The sequence below is a fragment of the Myripristis murdjan genome, chromosome 15 (genome assembly GCF_902150065.1).
Source record: "Myripristis murdjan chromosome 15, fMyrMur1.1, whole genome shotgun sequence".
Lineage (NCBI taxonomy): Eukaryota > Metazoa > Chordata > Actinopteri > Holocentriformes > Holocentridae > Myripristis > Myripristis murdjan.
Window position 1 is genome coordinate 19,713,184 of NC_043994.1, and position 18,184 is coordinate 19,731,367.

At 43.4% G+C, this 18,184-nt stretch overlaps 1 protein-coding gene across 7 annotated transcripts in view; it reads left to right on the top strand.

Moving 5' to 3' along the window:
- Window positions 1-6,128: 6,128 nt before the first annotated feature.
- LOC115372493 (vinculin-like) overlaps window positions 6,129-18,184 on the top strand; it is a 33,107-nt gene continuing 21,051 nt past the window's right edge. For all 7 annotated transcript variants that reach the window (XM_030070443.1, XM_030070448.1, XM_030070446.1 and 4 more), the window contains exons 1-2: window positions 6,129-6,533; window positions 14,974-15,044. In XM_030070443.1, the coding sequence (XP_029926303.1) occupies window positions 6,366-6,533; window positions 14,974-15,044 (239 nt within the window). In that variant the 5' untranslated portion in view covers window positions 6,129-6,365. The remainder of the gene's footprint in view (window positions 6,534-14,973; window positions 15,045-18,184) is intronic.

Sequence of the window (18,184 nt, forward strand, 5' to 3'; positions counted from 1 at the left end):
CTACAGGCACAACAACCCTTCTCCTGTTACCAGCTAGGACAAACAGACCACCCAGTGAGGACGCAGAAACATCCACACACTGAATAAACGTGATTGCCCCAAAAAACACACACAAACAGACTGAATAACTAAGTAACCAATAAGCTGTCTGTCAGAAATGCAACAATTCCCTGCACACAAACAAGCATCACACACCATCGCTGCCAACCAGGAAAGCAAAATAGCAGGAAGCAACACATGACTAGAATGATTAAGCGCATTTTTAAAACCTGGCACCAACATAGACACTTATAACAAACCACTAAGGTCTGTCCTCTATCTATCCTCATTTTGTTACATGTAAATATACAGTACACTTCACAGGTGTGCCTTATCAGGGTTAATTAGTGGAATTTCTTGCCTTATCAATGGGGTTGGGACCATCAGTTGTGTTGTGCAGAAGTCAGGTTACTACACAGCTGATCTGAGCTGCTGTTAACTTGCGATTTCTGGGGCTGGTGACTCGGATGAACTTGTCCTCAGAAGCAGAGGTGACTCTTGGTCTTCCTTTCCTGGGTCGGTCCTCATGTGTGCCAGTTTCGTTGTAGCGCTTGATGGTTTTTGCGACTCCACTTGGGGACACATTCAAAGTTTTTGCACTTTTCCGGACAGACTGACCTTCATTTCTTAAAGTAATGATGGCCACTCGTTTTTCTTTAGTTAGGTTCTTGCCATAATATGAATTTTAACAGTTGCCCAATAGGGCTGTCGGCTGTGTAGTAACCTGACTTCTGCACAACACAACTGATGATCCCAACCCCATTGATAAAGCAAGAAATTCCACTAATTAACCCTGATAAGGCACACCTGTGAAGTGAAAACCATTTCAGGTGACTACCTCTTGAAGCTCATCGAGAGAATGCCAAGAGTGTGCAAAGCTCATCGAGAGAATGCCAAGAGTGTGCAAAGCAGTAATCAGAGCAAAGGGTGGTTATTTTGAAGAAACTAGAATATAAAACATGTTTTCATTTATTTCACCTTTTTTGTTAAGTACATAACTCCACATGTGTTCATTCATAGTTTTGATTCCTTCAGTGAGAATCTACAATGTAAATAGTCATGAAAATAAAGAAAACGCATTGAATGAGAAGGTGTGTCCAAACTTTTGGCCTGTACTGTACTTTAAAGAGTAACTAAATCAGTCATGTGTAAGTGCAGACAAGCGTTCCCATGTGTGGAACTGGGGATGCAAATCAACAGAGCACGGTTTCTAATGGTCCTTAAATGTCATATGTGAGTAAAATTAGAAGTACTAAATACTGAATGTGTGATGAGTCAAGGAACTTTGCATCCATTAATCAGTCACTACTGTTTAAATACCATTTCTATCCAGTTGCCACAAGGGCATTTCGTTCAGCTCTGAAAAACCAGGCTACTGCATGAGTGTGTCTGTCTAAGGAAGCTGTGAGCCACTGGGCCAAACATCCATCCCTTTGCCTGCGGTAAATTTATCTGGAAATCCTGATGTGCTGTGGTTCTCCCACAGCTTCCACCTGGAGCTGAAACTAACAAGGTGGTTGCCGAGCTGAGTTGGTTTGGGCTGATTCTGTCCAAAAGGAGTATAAAGACGGAAATCTGGCATTTCTTTCTAACATGAATTTCAGACTATTTTTGCTTTTTGTGAGCAAATCAATTAACCAACTGACCCTGTCCATCAGATAGCACCTACAGAGGCAACCTGCTCCTCCAGCAGCCAAAAGGAGTCCATGCAGTCAGAGCATCCAGGTCATAAGAAACAAATATAAAGCACAAAGTAAAATAAAGTGGGCAATTTTATCATCTACCATCTATGAGAAAGTTCAAGAATCTGGCCATATGTTCATACCATGAGATACTGCGTTATCACATTATCATCTTTCTGTCTGCAGCAATACTTCCTGATCTAGCTCTTTGTGGCTTGTGAGGAGGAAATAGAGACCGAGTGAGAGAGTTCAGGCTGGGTCATCAATTAACCACAGTCTTTGTTCATCAGTGCAGTAGATGGGGTTTAATGCTGTTTGGAGAAGGCAAGGCAGGTCTGCTAGGTTTATTGGAACTGTTGCTGATAACTCTCACAGTGCACTCATTTTCTACTAATATAAACACTTATCATTCAAGTGACTGTCAGTTTTGGCTCTGAAAACAGTGTTTGCACGCTGAGACACAAGTGTTTCTCCTTGAATTTTTGTAATCACTGGTGTTTGTCAGACATTTGAGTTCTGTCCCAGTTTTGGCTGTGCAGGCTATAGTACTATTTTATACAACTTTATGAGTAAAAACATCAATTCTTTGGCTGAATGTCTATGTATTTGCTTGTTGGTTGAGTTTCTTTAACCTTATGCTTTATCTAGCAGTGGTGCCCCCCATCTTCAAATATAATATACATACACTATATTACCAAAAGTATTCGCTCACCCATTCAAATGATCAGAATCAGGTGTCCTAATCACTTGGCCTGGCCACAGGTGTATAAAATCAAGCACTCAGGCATGCAGACTGTGAAACAAGACATTTGTGAAAGAATGGGCCGCTCTCAGGAGCTCAGTGAATTCCAGCGTGGAACTGTCATAGGATGCCACCTGTGCAACAAATCCAGTCGTGAAATTTCCTCGCTCCTAAATATTCCACAGTCAACTGTCAGCTCTATTATAACAAAATGGAAGCGTTTGGGAACAACAGCAACTCAGCCACGAAGTGGTAGGCCACGTAAAGTGACGGAGAGGGGTCAGCGGATGCTGAAGCGCATAGTGCAAAGAGGTCGCCGACTTTCTGCACAGTCAGTTGCTACAGAGCTACAAACTTCATGTGACCTTCAGATTAGCCCAAGTACAGTACGCAGAGAACTTCATGGAATGGGTTTCCATGGCCGAGCAGCTGCAGCCAAGCCACACATCACCAAGTGCAATGCAAAGCGTCGGATGCAATGGTGTAAAGCACGCCGCCACTGGCCTCTAGAGCAGTGGAGACACGTTCTCTGGAGTGATGAATCACGCTTTTCCATCTGGCAATCTGATGGACGAGTCTGGGTTTGGAGGTTGCCAGGAGAACGGTACATTTCAGACTGCATTGTGCCGACTGTGAAATTTGGTGGAGGAGGAATTACGGTGTGGGGTTGTTTTTCAGGAGCTGGACTTGGCCCCTTAGTTCCAGTGAAAGGAACTTTGAATGCTTCAGGATACCAAAACATTTTGGACAATTCCATGCTCCCAACCTTGTGGGAACAGTTTGGAGCGGGCCCCTTCCTCTTCCAACATGACTGTGCACCAGTGCACAAAGCAAGGTCCATAAAGACATGGATGACAGAGTCTGGTGTGGATGAACTTGACTGGCCTGCACAGAGTCCTGACCTGAACCCGATAGAACCCCTTTGGGATGAATTAGAGCGGAGACTGAGAGCCAGGCCTTCTCGACCAACATCAGTGTGTGACCTCACCAATGCGCTTTTGGAAGAATGGTCAAAAATTCCTATAAACACTCTCCTCAACCTTGTGGACAGTCTTCCCAGAAGAGTTGAAGCTGTAATAGCTGCAAAAGGTGGACCGACATCATATTGAACTCTATGGGTTAGGAATGGGATGGCACTTCAGTTCATAGTATGAGTAAAGGCAGGTGAGCGAATACTTAAGGAAACTGCTAAAAAATACAAGAATACAAGAGCACAGAGTACAGCCTTCCATTTTTACAGTGATGTTGCCTCATACATAATCTTTACTTTTTTATGAGAGAAAAATCCTGACTCCAGAGTGTGATAATTCCACTTTTTCTAGTGTAGTTTCAGTTGATACAGTAATTTTCAAGAAACAATATCTTTGCGGATAATACGTTAGATTACATGTAAACACTTCAAGGAGAGCTAGATGATTTGTACAAGTGAAATTCTCTGACCCAACAGGCAGATTTTGTCATTTGTTTTTTTGAAAAAAAGTAGAATTTGAGACTCAGTGATGGATTAAATGACCTGTTAGAATGTTTACTTCTCTGAAGTGTACAAATATGCATTTTGGCAAGGCACAGTCTATTCTTTCTAAACATGGTTCTGCTGCAGCGTCTTTTGGTAAGCCCAGTGTCACATCTTGTCCGAGGGCTGATAATTCCAAGTAGAGCCTCTATGAGAAGCAACGGGTGTTTATATTTTCGTGGCTCCAGTGACTCACACCTATTTGTCTAATACCCCATACCTCTCCAAACACCCACGCCCCTCACAAAAAAAAAAAAAGAAACATGCCAAAGCAACGCTACACACCAGCGCTCCAATCACAGCAAACAATCAATCAACACAAACAGATACAACGTGAACAGGAACGAGGACAAGCTGTGGACGAAGCAAGCAGGCTGAGAATCAACCGTGTACAGTCCAGCCGGTCATCACGTCATTATTGAAAGCATACTTCAGAACCACTCTAAACAACCCGCAGCAATGGCTTCCATCAAAGTGTGTTTAGACAAGTCCACATATACAGATAGCTCACAGCGTTGCTACTGGACTCTGTCACAGTTCATCCTACCCACACCAGCTACGCACACGTAGGCCAGTTTACTTTATTGCTCCTTTACGCTGCCACTACCCATATATGGGATGGAGATGCACTGAGATTGAGTCTCACTCCTCTTTATGGACAATTCCTGAAGAGAGGCTGCTAAGACACCGTACCCAATCTGGTGCTGGAGAGAGGAGAGAGAGGGAATGAGGACAGTGACAATGAAGATAACACTGATGGAGTTTTACATGTTTATGTTTTGGTAGGATTTATTGCAACTCACCATGGTCACAACATTTAGTAGAGGAAATCTGAACATGAGATAACAGCAAAGGATTTTTTTTAGGCTCACTGTAGTATTGTTGATTCCCGGGTGTCTTTATGGGTGAGGACTTTACGCCCCTCAACCTCCTCCCCATGCCATTTGACCTCAGCAGCAGAATCTCTCCGAACTGGGTGGACCAGAGAGTCTAGTCCCTCTGGGTTGAGATAGCAGCCTCTTGTCCACACCCACACTTAGGGCACACACATGCAGACACACACACACACACACACACACACACACACATACAGGGGTCTCTGAGCTGGAGAGCATTTTGGTAAGTGCTGGGGCTCTGGGGTATAAATACCGCTCTTTTATTTTGCTGCTTGGGGTCTCCAGTTTCCCCCTGCATAGATTCTGACCTGAGCAGTAAGGAGAACCCCTCCACCAGTCACACACAAACATACACACACACACACACACACACTTGCATGCACAGAGAGAGAGAGAGAGCAAGAGGGAACCAGATTGCCAGCCATATGCTATGGGCTAAATCACTCAGTATTTACAAAGACATTTCCCTCTATTGCATTTATTTGGAAACAGGTTGTTTCACTTCAACTTTATAATGTCAAGTGAGGCCTGTGAGATGAATGTAAAACCAACAAGACGGCAGCTGATCGAGGGTCCTCAGTTCTTCCCTGTCAAATCCAGCAGGCAAGAGCAGAAACAGGCCGTGGGTGCGGTCTTGAGATCTGTCTGCTGGAGTGCTTCTGAAGCCTTCTTCCTCTAAGCTGTAGCGAGCAGCAAGCTGAATCCTTGGTCTTAATTTAGACCCTGACATTGAGGCCTGGAGACATGAACTCCTGACCCACCTTTTAATGAACATAGATCATATGACAAGATGCAGGTTTGAAGCTGTATAAAAACACACCAATGCCACCAACACCGTTTTCTTCAGCATTTATGACCAGAGCTCCTGCTCTCACCTCATAGTCTTGAGGCTGACCTTTTTAGCTCACAGTGGCAAAATATAGCTGGCCCTTATTGAGTATTTCCACAACAATGTTTACTACCATCCCTTGGTGCCCCCCTTCTAAAAAAATCCCTCACCCCTTTTCTATACGTTAAAATCTCAGTCTCTTATCATTAAGTTGCCCCAACACTTTCCTTACTGGGGCCATTGAAATGCATGACGTAATTTGGGAAGAGCTCCTACATGCAGTGCGTGTGGGTCCGCGCGCGTGTCTATATTGTGCGCGTGCGCGTGCGCGCGTGCAGGGAAAGCGTCAGTGCGCACCAGTCCGCCTGGCAGCTGTATTCCTAGGCTGTGATTGGGCGGAGGGCGGTGATTCCTTCTGTCACGATTTCGGTCGCTCCCACCGGAGGACACCGACTGCCCGACTCCAGCCTTACCGTAGTCACCGGCAGAGACCGTCCACACCAGGGGGAGACGCATGAAGCCGTCGTTCCAGGATCTGGACTGATAACTCGGGACTCGTCCGTTTGGTCTGTGTTTCTGCTGGGGAAAAGAAAAAGGGGGATCTTGTGTGCTGGAGCGACCAGCCGCCTTTCTTCTGTCGGGGCTGCGGTAGAAGTCGTTCACAATGCCGGTGTTTCACACCAAGACCATCGAGAGTATCCTGGAGCCGGTGGCTCAGCAGATCTCGCACCTGGTCATCATGCATGAGGAGGGGGAGGTGGACGGGAAAGCCATCCCGGATCTGACGGTACCGGTGGCGGCTGTGCAGGCGGCAGTGAGCAACCTCGTACGGGTGAGTCTCATGTTGGAACCAGGGCGTCAAAACCCCAAAGTCCCCGCATCTAATGTCATTTACTATCAAAACTTACAAACCTGCTCATATCAACTTCAGTCCTGGAGAGAGAGTAGAGCCCTGACTGATGACTGACATTACAGCCATAATTAATTAGTCAGTGTGATAAATGAGGTAGGTCATCAAACTATGCAACTATCTTGAACGCACAGCCTAGAGCAGGCATTTGTTTAGATGTGTTTATGCAATATGGCTTCCAGAAAGATTTCTGCCAATTCTGCCGTTATCCTTGCTCTCCGGTATACGGCTAAAAAGTCGCTCCATTGCCATACCCAGTTGACGCTCATGCGTGTTCCACATCTCCTGCACAAGCCAGGCGCTTTGTGCGCTCCGGCCCTCTGGTGCGCGTCTGTCCGCACACAACGAGCCAAACTTTGCCCTGATTTGTAATCAGAGGGTCGCTGATCTGAATGAAGTTTGTGGGGCGGAATAAACGAGAGCTGATTGAATTAGCAGACTGGGTGTCACACACAAACACACACACGCTTGTCACTGCAGAAAAGGGAAATATCACTTGTGCCAGAGGAGGGGTTTTTTTTTATTATTATTTTTGTCCTCAGTGCTCACCTTTTCTTCATTAGCCCAGCTGAATTATTGCTGAGTGTGCAGTCTCCATATAGAACAATTAATATGAGCTGCCCAGCCCATTCCCACTGACTAATAACTTCCACAGAGGACAAATGGATTGTGTGACAGTGGCATCATAAGTTCCAATCTCTGCTCTTCCAATACCTGAATTTATTCCTGCTTTTTCTTATTGTCTACCCTCCCTTTTTCCAGCACATATCCTTAACCCCTCCCTCATTTATCTGCCCTTTTCACCTCCCCATCTTCTCTCTACTTCCTCATCCTGTGCCTCTGGGTCATTAGGGAAAGCTTTAGTGTCTGCTCTGTGTCCTCTTACTGGAAAAATCAATGCAGACCACATCATTATCACTGATCCAGGGTCACTGTTATTGATGCAGGGGCAGCTGGGCTTCACTCGCGCTCAGCTGCCCAGAGGAAAACGGCAGAGGGACTGGTTCACTCTCACATTCATTAAGCCCACTGAGGAGGAAAGAGCCTGATCCCATCCGAGTTTCAAGGTGTTTATTTCTGTTGAACTGGATCTGGTCCAAGGCTACTAAAATAACTAGAGTGCCACATGCCTTGTTAAAAACTTTATATTGACATTTAAAATAATACAGGTTTATTATCCCGTCACATTTTGCACACAGTTGTCACTTGTCTGTGAGTACCCTTTTAATCATATCTGAAATAGGTTGACTTACAAATAGATAAGTGCATCTGCTACTTTTCAGGTTAGCATAAGATGAGTTTACACGAAAAAGTAGCTGATTATGTGTCGTGTGAAAGCATATTTATCATGTTGAACTTAATTGGGTCTTGTGTATCATTATCTCCGAGGAGCTGGTTATGTTTGCTTTGGACAAGATTTAAGCAGGTTTGGCACAGGAACCTGCTGTACTACTGCACGATCATCAATATTGTAGATGTTGCCTTTTTAATAAAGTACAAAACAGTCACTAGCATGTGATACTGGGATGCACTGACCAGTGTGCCAGTGCTAGCACTACTAAAGGTTTAACCATATCAGCCAAAACCAAGTACCCATCCACAGTAATACTGAACCTCCATATACTGAGTGAACAAAATATTCACCCCTGCTATCTTCATGAAAATGACTGACTGTGAATGGAGGAGAAGGCTTGGCTCCTTAATTGATTTCATCTCTTAAATCAATTAAGTCATTAAGGGGAGCTGAAGACAAACAGGAAAATACAGGGGAAATGATTTTTAAGCCTCAAGACAATTGAGAGTTTGATTCTGAAAGCAGGATGCAACTCAATATTAGGAGCAGTCATTGTACACTAAAATTACTGGAATATCATCCGTTTTCTCAGTTAGAGTGATTTGTCATCCAAAGTGTGAAAAAGGGAGAAAATCAAGCCTCTTCACTTTGATTATTGACAAGAGGCTCTATTTTTGGACTGAAGTATTTGTGAAATGCTTTAGTACTGGTACCGGTCTACTATCTGATCATAGTAATGGTGTTGTTGAATCAATAATCCCTATGATTACTATAGTTCATCCTGAAAAACACACTATTATCTTTAGCATATGGTATGTACAAGATCTACCAAAGTCCTTGTCATATCAAAGTTTTATTTACTTTGGAAATGGCCGCCTCAATGTGCAATGACATTTGTCTTTCTGATAAATCTCTCACTGACCTAGAAGAAAAAGGGCTATTCAGTCAGATGTCCAGTGTGCCGGTAAAAATGTCCATTTTCTGTGATGTCATTCTCCTACAGTCAGTGTCCTTGATGTCCCATTGTTACACCCCTTCTCTCTCTCTGTCGCTCTCTCTCTCTCTCTCTCTCTCTCTCTCTCTCTCTCTCTCTGTCTGTCTCTTTCATTCTCTCTCTGTTATTGTCCTTTTTCTGCTTGTCCTGGTGGATCCATTCAGTTGATCCGTCCAGACGGTGAGCAGAAGGAGGCTAATAGCAGCCTGAGGCGGGTAGCTGGGTCTCAGATGGTCGGGATGTGAGGCTGTGCAGAGAGATAAGGGCTGAGGTCGCTGTGACACTGGAAGGTGTCGGACAGAGGAGACGTTGATGGAGGGGAGTCTAACATCAGGCAGAGGAACAGGGCATTAGTCCCATGGATAGAGGAGAGGAGAAGGATTGTGTCAAGAAAAATCCTCAATGTCTCACCTTAGCTCTTATTCGATTTTTTCCCCCAGCACTTAGCGCTTACAAGATCGTTCTGTGGTCACAGGGATACTGTAAGGGCACTACACTGCAAAAATTCTCCATCTTTACAAGTCATTTAATCTCACATTCAGTGTGGAAATTTTGTTTTTCTTGAAACACGTGGAAAACTCAGTCAGCTGGATGAGATAAACTCACTTGTTTCCAATGCTAATGAACTTGTTTCTATAATTTTGTTAAATGAAGCATCATTTTCTTGATCCTAGTGGGCTGATCTACCTTACCTTAATCTACCTTCTGCCATGTCCCAGCGTGTTTATGTTGTTAATAGAAAAATAAATATTGAAACAAGTGACACTGCATTGGAAACAAGTGTGATGATCTCATCTCACTGGCAGATTTTTTTTTTTTTTTTTCACTTTTTATGAAAAACAAGATTTTTTTTTAACACCGAATACAAAACTAACTGACTCTTGATAAGATGATTTTTTTTTTTTATTTATTTATTTTTTGCAGTGTAATGACTTTTTGCCCTTGTTTAAGGTTACTAGTAGTCTCTGGTGGTATGAGAACTGAAGCTTCTTCTACTTTGTCACTTACTGTAAGACACTCTGGATAACACTGTGAAATGCCTAGACTAAGTTGAACAAGAAGGAGAGATGATGACAAAGCACACAGTTCACTAATAGAGAAGGAAAATAGCAAGAAAGGAGTCAAGTGGGTGAAAATAAGGTGTTGAAAGAGAGCACAAAAGGACTTGGTCTTGTAAAATCAACAGCAGCGGGTTGCTGGGTAGAGTGACTTAATTGGACGTAAACGACACTTAACAATATCTGCACCGCTGAGCGCATTCGCTTTATTTTAGAAAGCGTATTGATTTCGAGATGGACTTGCAGTTTGAGACTTTACGGGTAAGATATAACGTAAGCATGCCGAGTTCTCAGCTGCCGACTTCCTGTCATAGTCTGGAGCAGCAAACCATCACCACCACGAGGGTCCCGCTGCACGCTGATTCAATTACACTGTTAACCCCGTCCAGGGTGGGCTGGCAGCGGGGGGCACTTGGAAACTAGGTCACGGAGACACACAGAAACACACACACACATACACACAGATGGCGTCAGTCTCAGCCCGTCAGAGCTTGAGCGGTGGTCCGACTCAATTTAAAATTTGAGAGATGCTCTGGCTGTATTTGGTTCTCCATGTCTGTTTGCTTAAGTTGTGCTGATGACAAATGCTTCAGTGCTGTGTCTGAAGTACATATTCCTGGAGGAGTCAACACAGAGCCTGAGTACGTCTGGGGGAGGGGGGAGGAAGGAATAAATAGATTTACTGTTCGGTGAAGTAACCACACACTGACAGAACAGAAGAGGAGGGAGGGAGGGAGGGGTTGGGGTGCTGTAGGGAGAGAGAGGAAGTGAGGGATGCAAGGAGACGACAGGAGAGGGGTTGAGTGAAGCTCTTGACTAAAACTGTCGAACAGCAGGGTGCAGAGGGAGGAATGGGTGGGGTGGAGGGGGGTGACGGGTGGAGGGTGGCTGCATCAGTGGGTCACCGGCACCCTGCGAGGGAGGGAAAGTGTCTCTAGCGTCTGTGTGTTCAAAAAAGACTCTGCCAAGCCACCCAATCTACCCACCACCCTCTCCTGCACCCCCTCATACACACAGAAACACACACACACACTCACACACATTCGTGCCAGCACCAACTGTCCTCCTCCTGCTTTCCCATGTAAATACTGATTTGCAGATTCCAGATCAGTCTTGCTTTCCGGGTGTTTGTCTACGCATTCCTTCTGCTTCTCGCCTCGGTTGGTCTTAAACTTGTCCCCCTCGCTTCGTCCCCTCAACCTCTAAGTCACAATGAAATGAAAAATGACTTGTTGGTTCAACTTGTCTGCTAATTTTCCATGGCAGAATGGAATGGAATATTTCACAATAAATCCCCCCAAAATTTACTTATTTCTGATTTTATTTATTTATTTTTCAATCAAAATCATAACGTTTCTTCATCCAGAAAAATAGAGTATCCTCAATGGTGATGTCAAATACTGCCAAGCCCAAATACTTCAAGAAAATACTTCAAGTTAAGAAAGTAAGGTGCTCTCAATGTGCCGTTTCATTGTGACTTTAAAGCAGAGCTGACATCATTTGACGCAAAGGTTGTATAGAAGTGAAGTAAAGTGTATGGGTGATTGACAGAAGTATGTCATTTTTTTTGTATTTTGAAGTATTGCCATAACTCTTGGATTTTCATAGTTGATCAACAATATATTGACATATGGTCTTTGTAATATGAAATCGAGTAAATAAAAAAAGCTAGGTCTAAAAATTAAGAGCTGATGACTGTGGCCAGGCTGGTTTCTGGCTAGGCTGTCTGCTGTGTTTGGGCTGATTTGATTGACAGCACACACACACACACACACACACACCCACAACACTGCTCTTGCATGCTGTGTGATCTAAAAACCCAAGCTCATCCAGAGAACTACTTAACTGTGCATTAATTATTTACCGACTAATTGATGCGAACTGTTGCTGCTTATGGGAAATGCTCGGCACTTAGACGGCCTCCTTCCACCCTTTGATCAGTCACCTGACATGACTGGGTGAGGGCGGCCAGACGGTTTTGTCACGTTTTGCTCTACTCGTAGCACTGCATTCCTTTCCTTACTGAGCTGACTATCTCACTTCGCACTTGTCAAAGACGGAAAATTACCAAGATGAATCTAAACCTTCAGATATTTCATCCCTGTGCCCCAAGACATCGGCACAGCATTACTGAGCATTCATTACCAGATCCCACAGTGAGAAACATAGGGCCAGCAGTTATATCATACTGAGCTTTACTGCGCTTGAAGATGAACTTGAAGAGATGGGAAATGTGACACTGACAATGACCAAGAAGGATTTTCTTAAGGGCATTAATTGAAAGGGGAAATAGGTAGCATGAATATTAAATACAGCTTATTTCAGTGTTAAAGTTAATTCTGTTGCTATTACCTTTGCAGAAGCTCAGTCTCTTTTTTTTTTTTTTTTACTGTCATTAGAGCATGTCTGTGTTGTACATAGACACAATCACAAATTAGAGCCTTGGTATTCTGTTCTGTAGCTCTGGAAACTTCAAACTCATGTTCAATGTTTAAAATATGAGCTTGACTGGGCTCTTTAAAAGTGAGCTTTGTTGTTTGTTGTGTAGCGAGTTTGCAAGCTAGACAAAGACGGGGTCACTAACAAAGATAGAAATCTAGGCAGCGTGTTTTACAGAAGCATCAGCTGAAATTGTCTGAAATTTTAGTTGCTGCCTCCCTGAATCTGTGATGCCAACAGAAAAAAAACCCTCCACAGCAGCTTAAATGGCTATAATTGCAGAACTGTCAGGCCTCTCTGCTGCAGTGACATGTGAGGAGGACGGCGGTAGCATGCCAGCCTTCTCTTGGTGAAGCCGTGATGTCCAAATGCTCTGCATGATGGCTGCCTCCAGGGTGTCTGGAGCAGGAAAGTCTATTAACTGGCTTCCACCGACGCAGCAGAGACACTGATGTCATCAACTCCCTGTAATTGCATCTTGAGTGAGTGAGTGTGTGTGGGTATACATACAGTATGCATGTGTCTTTGTATGTGTGTGTTGAGTGAATGGTATGTTTGCAGGCGTCTGTGTGTCAGAGTCAGGTGTTTTTTTTTTTTTTTTTTTTTTTTTTTTTTTTTTTTTCTAGATAACCAGCTGTATCTCTATGTCAGTGTGAACATCTGCAAAAGAAGAGAGCCGTGTCACCCTGCTGTGCATCTCTGCCTGTTTGTGTGTGCTTGAGTCCATGTGTGTGTGTTGACATCTGTGTTTGTGCACGCCAAATTAAGTTCTTTTTGTTTAACTATTTGCAGTTTAAATCTTATTGGGGGAAATTGATAGATTCTGCAGACAAGATAAAATGGAACATTCTCTAATATGATATTTCTCTCCCTCGTTTTTTTTTCTATTTTTTTTTTAGTGTGCAGGTTTCCCACTGCTCGCTATATTTGCATCAATCAAGGCCAAGACACTGAAAAATCTGAGCGTGGACATCAAATAAGATGCAGCGAGCTTTATTCTGCGCAGCTAACAAAGTCCCAGGGGCTTATAAAAATATCTCACCTGCAGAGAAAGAAAACCCACTAGAAACCGAACAGGAACACAGGAACTCGATGACATATGAATGGCAACAAAATGGCAATTAATGTGGGTTGATTGAGGAGCCAAAACCCAAAATGCCAAGATGTGAAAAAGACATCTCCTTTCCACCAGTCGATGACAGCAAAAAGCCTTAATTATTGAATTAAATACAACGGAAAAGTTCCACCTTATTGCAAAATATTAGGCATCTCTCTTTCCTAGATTGATTCAATATGAGTCTCAGTATATAGATAGTTATAGATTCAATACAGGAAAAATATCTCTGATCAAGTCTCTGATCCATTTTGATTTGATCTGGTGCGACTCAAATTGTTCTGTGCCATGAAGAGCAATGCAGAGTTTACTTGTTATTGTGTTCTTGTTTAGATGCTGGCTAGGATCGTTGTGATAATAAACATTACCCAACTAAATGAAATTTTCGGTCAGTTATCCATTTTACGGTGCTACAATATATCTCTGTTTTATATTTTTCTCAGCATTCCAGTGTTCCCTATAGTTTACTTTTTTTTTCAGCAGTTGGAAGATTTCATCCACTGCCAAAAATATGGAAACTGTCCATTCAACCCTTCAAAATATGAAAAAGAGGGACGTCTTAAGGTTTATTAGTTTTTATTATTATTTATGAGTTCTTATGATGCATTCAAATAAAATTCTGGTTCAAGAAACGGTGCTTCTCTGCAAACAGATTTTCATGGTAGAGCAAAAAAGAAAGGCAGGACACAACATTATTTAACTTACTTTTTATTTGTGGCCAACATCGCAATGTTTGCTTCAAAACATGAATGCAAATTTATCACTCAAGTGCATGTGTGTTTAATGTGACAGTAACTATCATGAGCTACCAGAAATCTCTACAAAAGCATGGTGTTGTCATTGAAAAATAAGTAAAACTACAACCACATTCTCACATGGAGGGGACAAGTTGTGACGTGCGTACATCAGGGGAGAATAAAATCGATTCAAAAGAAAGAATCTGTAATGAAGGAAATCAAAGTTCTTAGTTTTGATCATCAAATTGTGTTTGTCAACACGATATATTAACTGACCCGCCTTTCCCCCAGTCTTAGTTTTGAATGTGAGTGCAGGGCAGGGCAGTGTAAGTGGTAAACAGATGTAGCTGATGTTAGAAAGCAGCACTTGAACATACCTCCAGCTGATGGTCCTTTATGGGTGCTGGGTGAGCTCTGAGTCTCTGGTGTCTCGGTTGGGCAGAAGAAGAGGAGCAGTGTCCTGATACAAAAAGGACTTTGTCCCGACCTGGCCGCAGGGTCTGCCACAGCCGGGCCTTCTTCAAGATCTCTCTTCTTTGAGCTTGAAAGATATGACACGCGCCGCTGGATGCAATGTGTCAGCTGCTACCCGTCCGTTGGTCAGGCTCTTAACGGTGTTCACTGGGACTGTCACAGATAGTATTTCCTGTCTTGCTCCAGGTAGTGATCTCATAGCAAATGACTCAAAAGACAGACTGAATTACAGAGCTTTCTGTTGTGTTGCAGGTGGGGAAGGAGACTGTTCAAACCACAGAGGACCAGGTGATGAAGAGAGACATGCCTCCTGCATTCATTAAGTAAGTCTGTCACAAACTGCACCTTCTCCTGAATCAAATATTGATCCTTGGGAAGGAATTCTTGGTGGTGTGGATTGGACGTATCCCCTGTAGATTCTGGACCATGTTGACATGAAGGCATCACACAGTTGCTGCAGATTTGTTGGCTATAGATTCATGCTGCATATCTGGGAGCGTTACCCTGCTGGAAGTAGCTGTGAGAAAACTTTGTCCATAAAGGGGTACAGACGGTCAGCATCAACAATCAGGCAGGCTGTGGCATTTGAAAATATGCTCAGTTGGTATTTAGGGGCCTAATGTGCTCCAAGAAAACAAGAAAGCATTCCTCACATCACCAGAATCCATGTGAATCATTGACACAAACCAGGATGGATGTATGGATTCATGTTATTTATGCCAAAATTTGATCCTAGCTAATAAAGGGGCCAGATGGCCTTCTGGACTCTTGCCCAACCTGAGTGGTCAAGTGGCCACATTAAACACACCTTTAGTAGGAACAGCAGGTGCACTAGTGTACCTAATACAGTCACACTGGTGTGTGCCAATCATGTGGCAGCAACTCAGTGCACAAAAGCATGCAAACACAGTCAAAATGCTCTGTTGTCGCTCATAGCAAACATTAAAATAGGGAAGAAATATGATCCAAGTGACTTTGACCATGAAATAATTGTTGGTGCCAGACAGAATCTGCTGATCCTCCGGGGATTTTCACGTACAGCAGTCTCTCGAGTTTACAGAGAATGGTGCGAAAAAGAAAAATCATCCAGTGAGTGGCAGGTCTGTGGGTGAAAATGCCTTGTTCATGAGAGATGTCAAGAGGAGAATGGCCAGACTGGTTCAAGAATGACAGTAACTCAAATATCCACACATTACAGCAGCGGTATGAGGAAGAGTATCTCTGAACACACAGCCCATCAAACCTTGAAGCGGAGGGGCTACAGCAGCAGAGGACCACACCGGGTTCAAATCCTATCGGCTAGGAACAGGATACTGAGGCTGCAGTGGGCGCAGGCTCAGCAAATGATCAGTGTTGATTTCTGCTTCAGTGTGCAGATGGTGGAGTCAGAATTTGGCATACACAACCTGAATCCACTGATCCATCCTGTCTTGTGTCAACGGTTCAGACTGCTGGTGGTGTGATGGTGTGGGGGATTTTTTCTTGTTTTCTTGGAGCACACCAGACTCTTAAATACCAACTGAGCACCATTTAAATGCCACAGCCTGCCTATTATTGCTTCCAGCTCATTCAGCACACATCATCTCAAGCTAGTGCCACAAACACGACAAGTTTACTCAAGTAGCGTCCACAGTCACCAGATCTCAATCCAGTAGAGCACCTTTGGGATGTGGTGGAACAGGAAATTCACAGTAATGAATGCTTGGCTGCCAAATCTGCAGCAACTGCGTGATGCTTTCATGTTGGCACAGACCAGAATCTCTAAGGAATGTTTTACGCACCTTGTTGGATCCATTCCAAGAGGAGTCCAGGCTGCCTCAGGGTTTTACCCCATGCTAGAGAGGTATACCCATAGAAACTGAATGGGTAGAACCAGTGTGGGCCTCTGGTTCACAGCAAATCACATTATGTGTTCTGTTTTCACAAAAATGAATTAAAAAAACTGTGAGAATAACCTTGTGGCTCTTGATTTGGCTTCAAATTAAAAGAAAACAACACAGCTAGTTAAGATTTACATAGCTCACATCTTCTTGGCTAATATTGATGTTAGCCTGAGATACGTTATGTTTAACTTCCCTCACTGCTGTTGCTGAGAGCTGCAAACACCATGACAGGGAGATCCACCGAACAGCCAGGAGCTTGTTTTTGTTTCTGTAAAAATATTAAAATGGATATGGACGTGTCTATGGATATACTTAACAAAGTGGCCACCGAGTGTATATGCCCAGTCAAATTATGAGAATACATTTAACCTCAGCAGACGGAGAACTCTACAAAGTGGGGATTTTCTTTTCAGAGTAAGTGCTTTTAATGTTTAGAAGTGTAATATTTAATGTTCCCAGCTGCACAAAGACCCTCTTCTGAGGCCGTGCTGCCTCTAAGCCTCTGCTGGAGGCCAAGCCCGGCCGCCTGTCCAGCATCCGGACGACTCTGAGTCTGTTTGTTGTTTTCCAGTTTGCATCTAAAGAGCTGACATGGACTCTGGTGCTGGCAGGGAACTGTTACTCAGCAGTCCTGGTTGTGCTCAGACATCAGGCTGTGTGTGTGTGTGTGTGTGTGTGTGTGTGTGTGTGTGTGTCTTGAGTTCACGTAAGGCCAAACATTTATAGTGCATTAAACATTATCAACTTTACAATCAATCACCTTGTTTTTTTTGCCATCCAATTGCTTTTCAGTACCTCACTTCTTATTTACAGCCATGGTAAGAAGGGATTTGTCTGAAAGAGACCCACACTCTGCTCTCAAGCTTGCCCACACACACTCACACACACTCACTCACACTCACTCACACACACTCACACACACACACACACACACACACACACACACACACACACAGGGCACCACACCATAAATCTCACACGCAGAGCTTAGGAGAGGGTATGTGAGAATGTGAACCCACCTAAATATAGATGAACTAGCAGCCATCGATACCCTGACCAGTGGGGTCAGAAAAAGAGGAGGGGCTCAGCTTTATTTGAGCCGTCTTATAATGCATAAACTAATCATTAATCTCTAAGTAATAAGGTATTAAATTTAGAAAGGAAACCCCCACAGGTTTTAGCAATTTAACTTTGTTAGACAGGAATTGTTACAAAATTAAGTATAATTAACAGTTGCATGAGCTTAACCACAACAAACTGTTTAAAAAAAAACACACACACACACATTTAATTACAATATATTCTCAGCTTTTTCTCTGTGTGTTACATGGAGAAGATGCAGACTTCTGGGTTTGCTGTACAGGTGCACCTCTGTTAAAATTTAGCTGACTTTTCTTAAGGTGCACAACATCTGTTTTCTTCGGTGTACAGCGAAGCAGCTTTTACTTGAGACCTTGTAAAGCGTTGCCATCTCTTGTTACTTGAGGGAGGGGGATTCTTTAAATGAGTGTCAGACGTTTGGTTTCCTTTGTGGTATGATATGAGATCTGATCTATTCCGTTTACAAGGTGATGAATTCC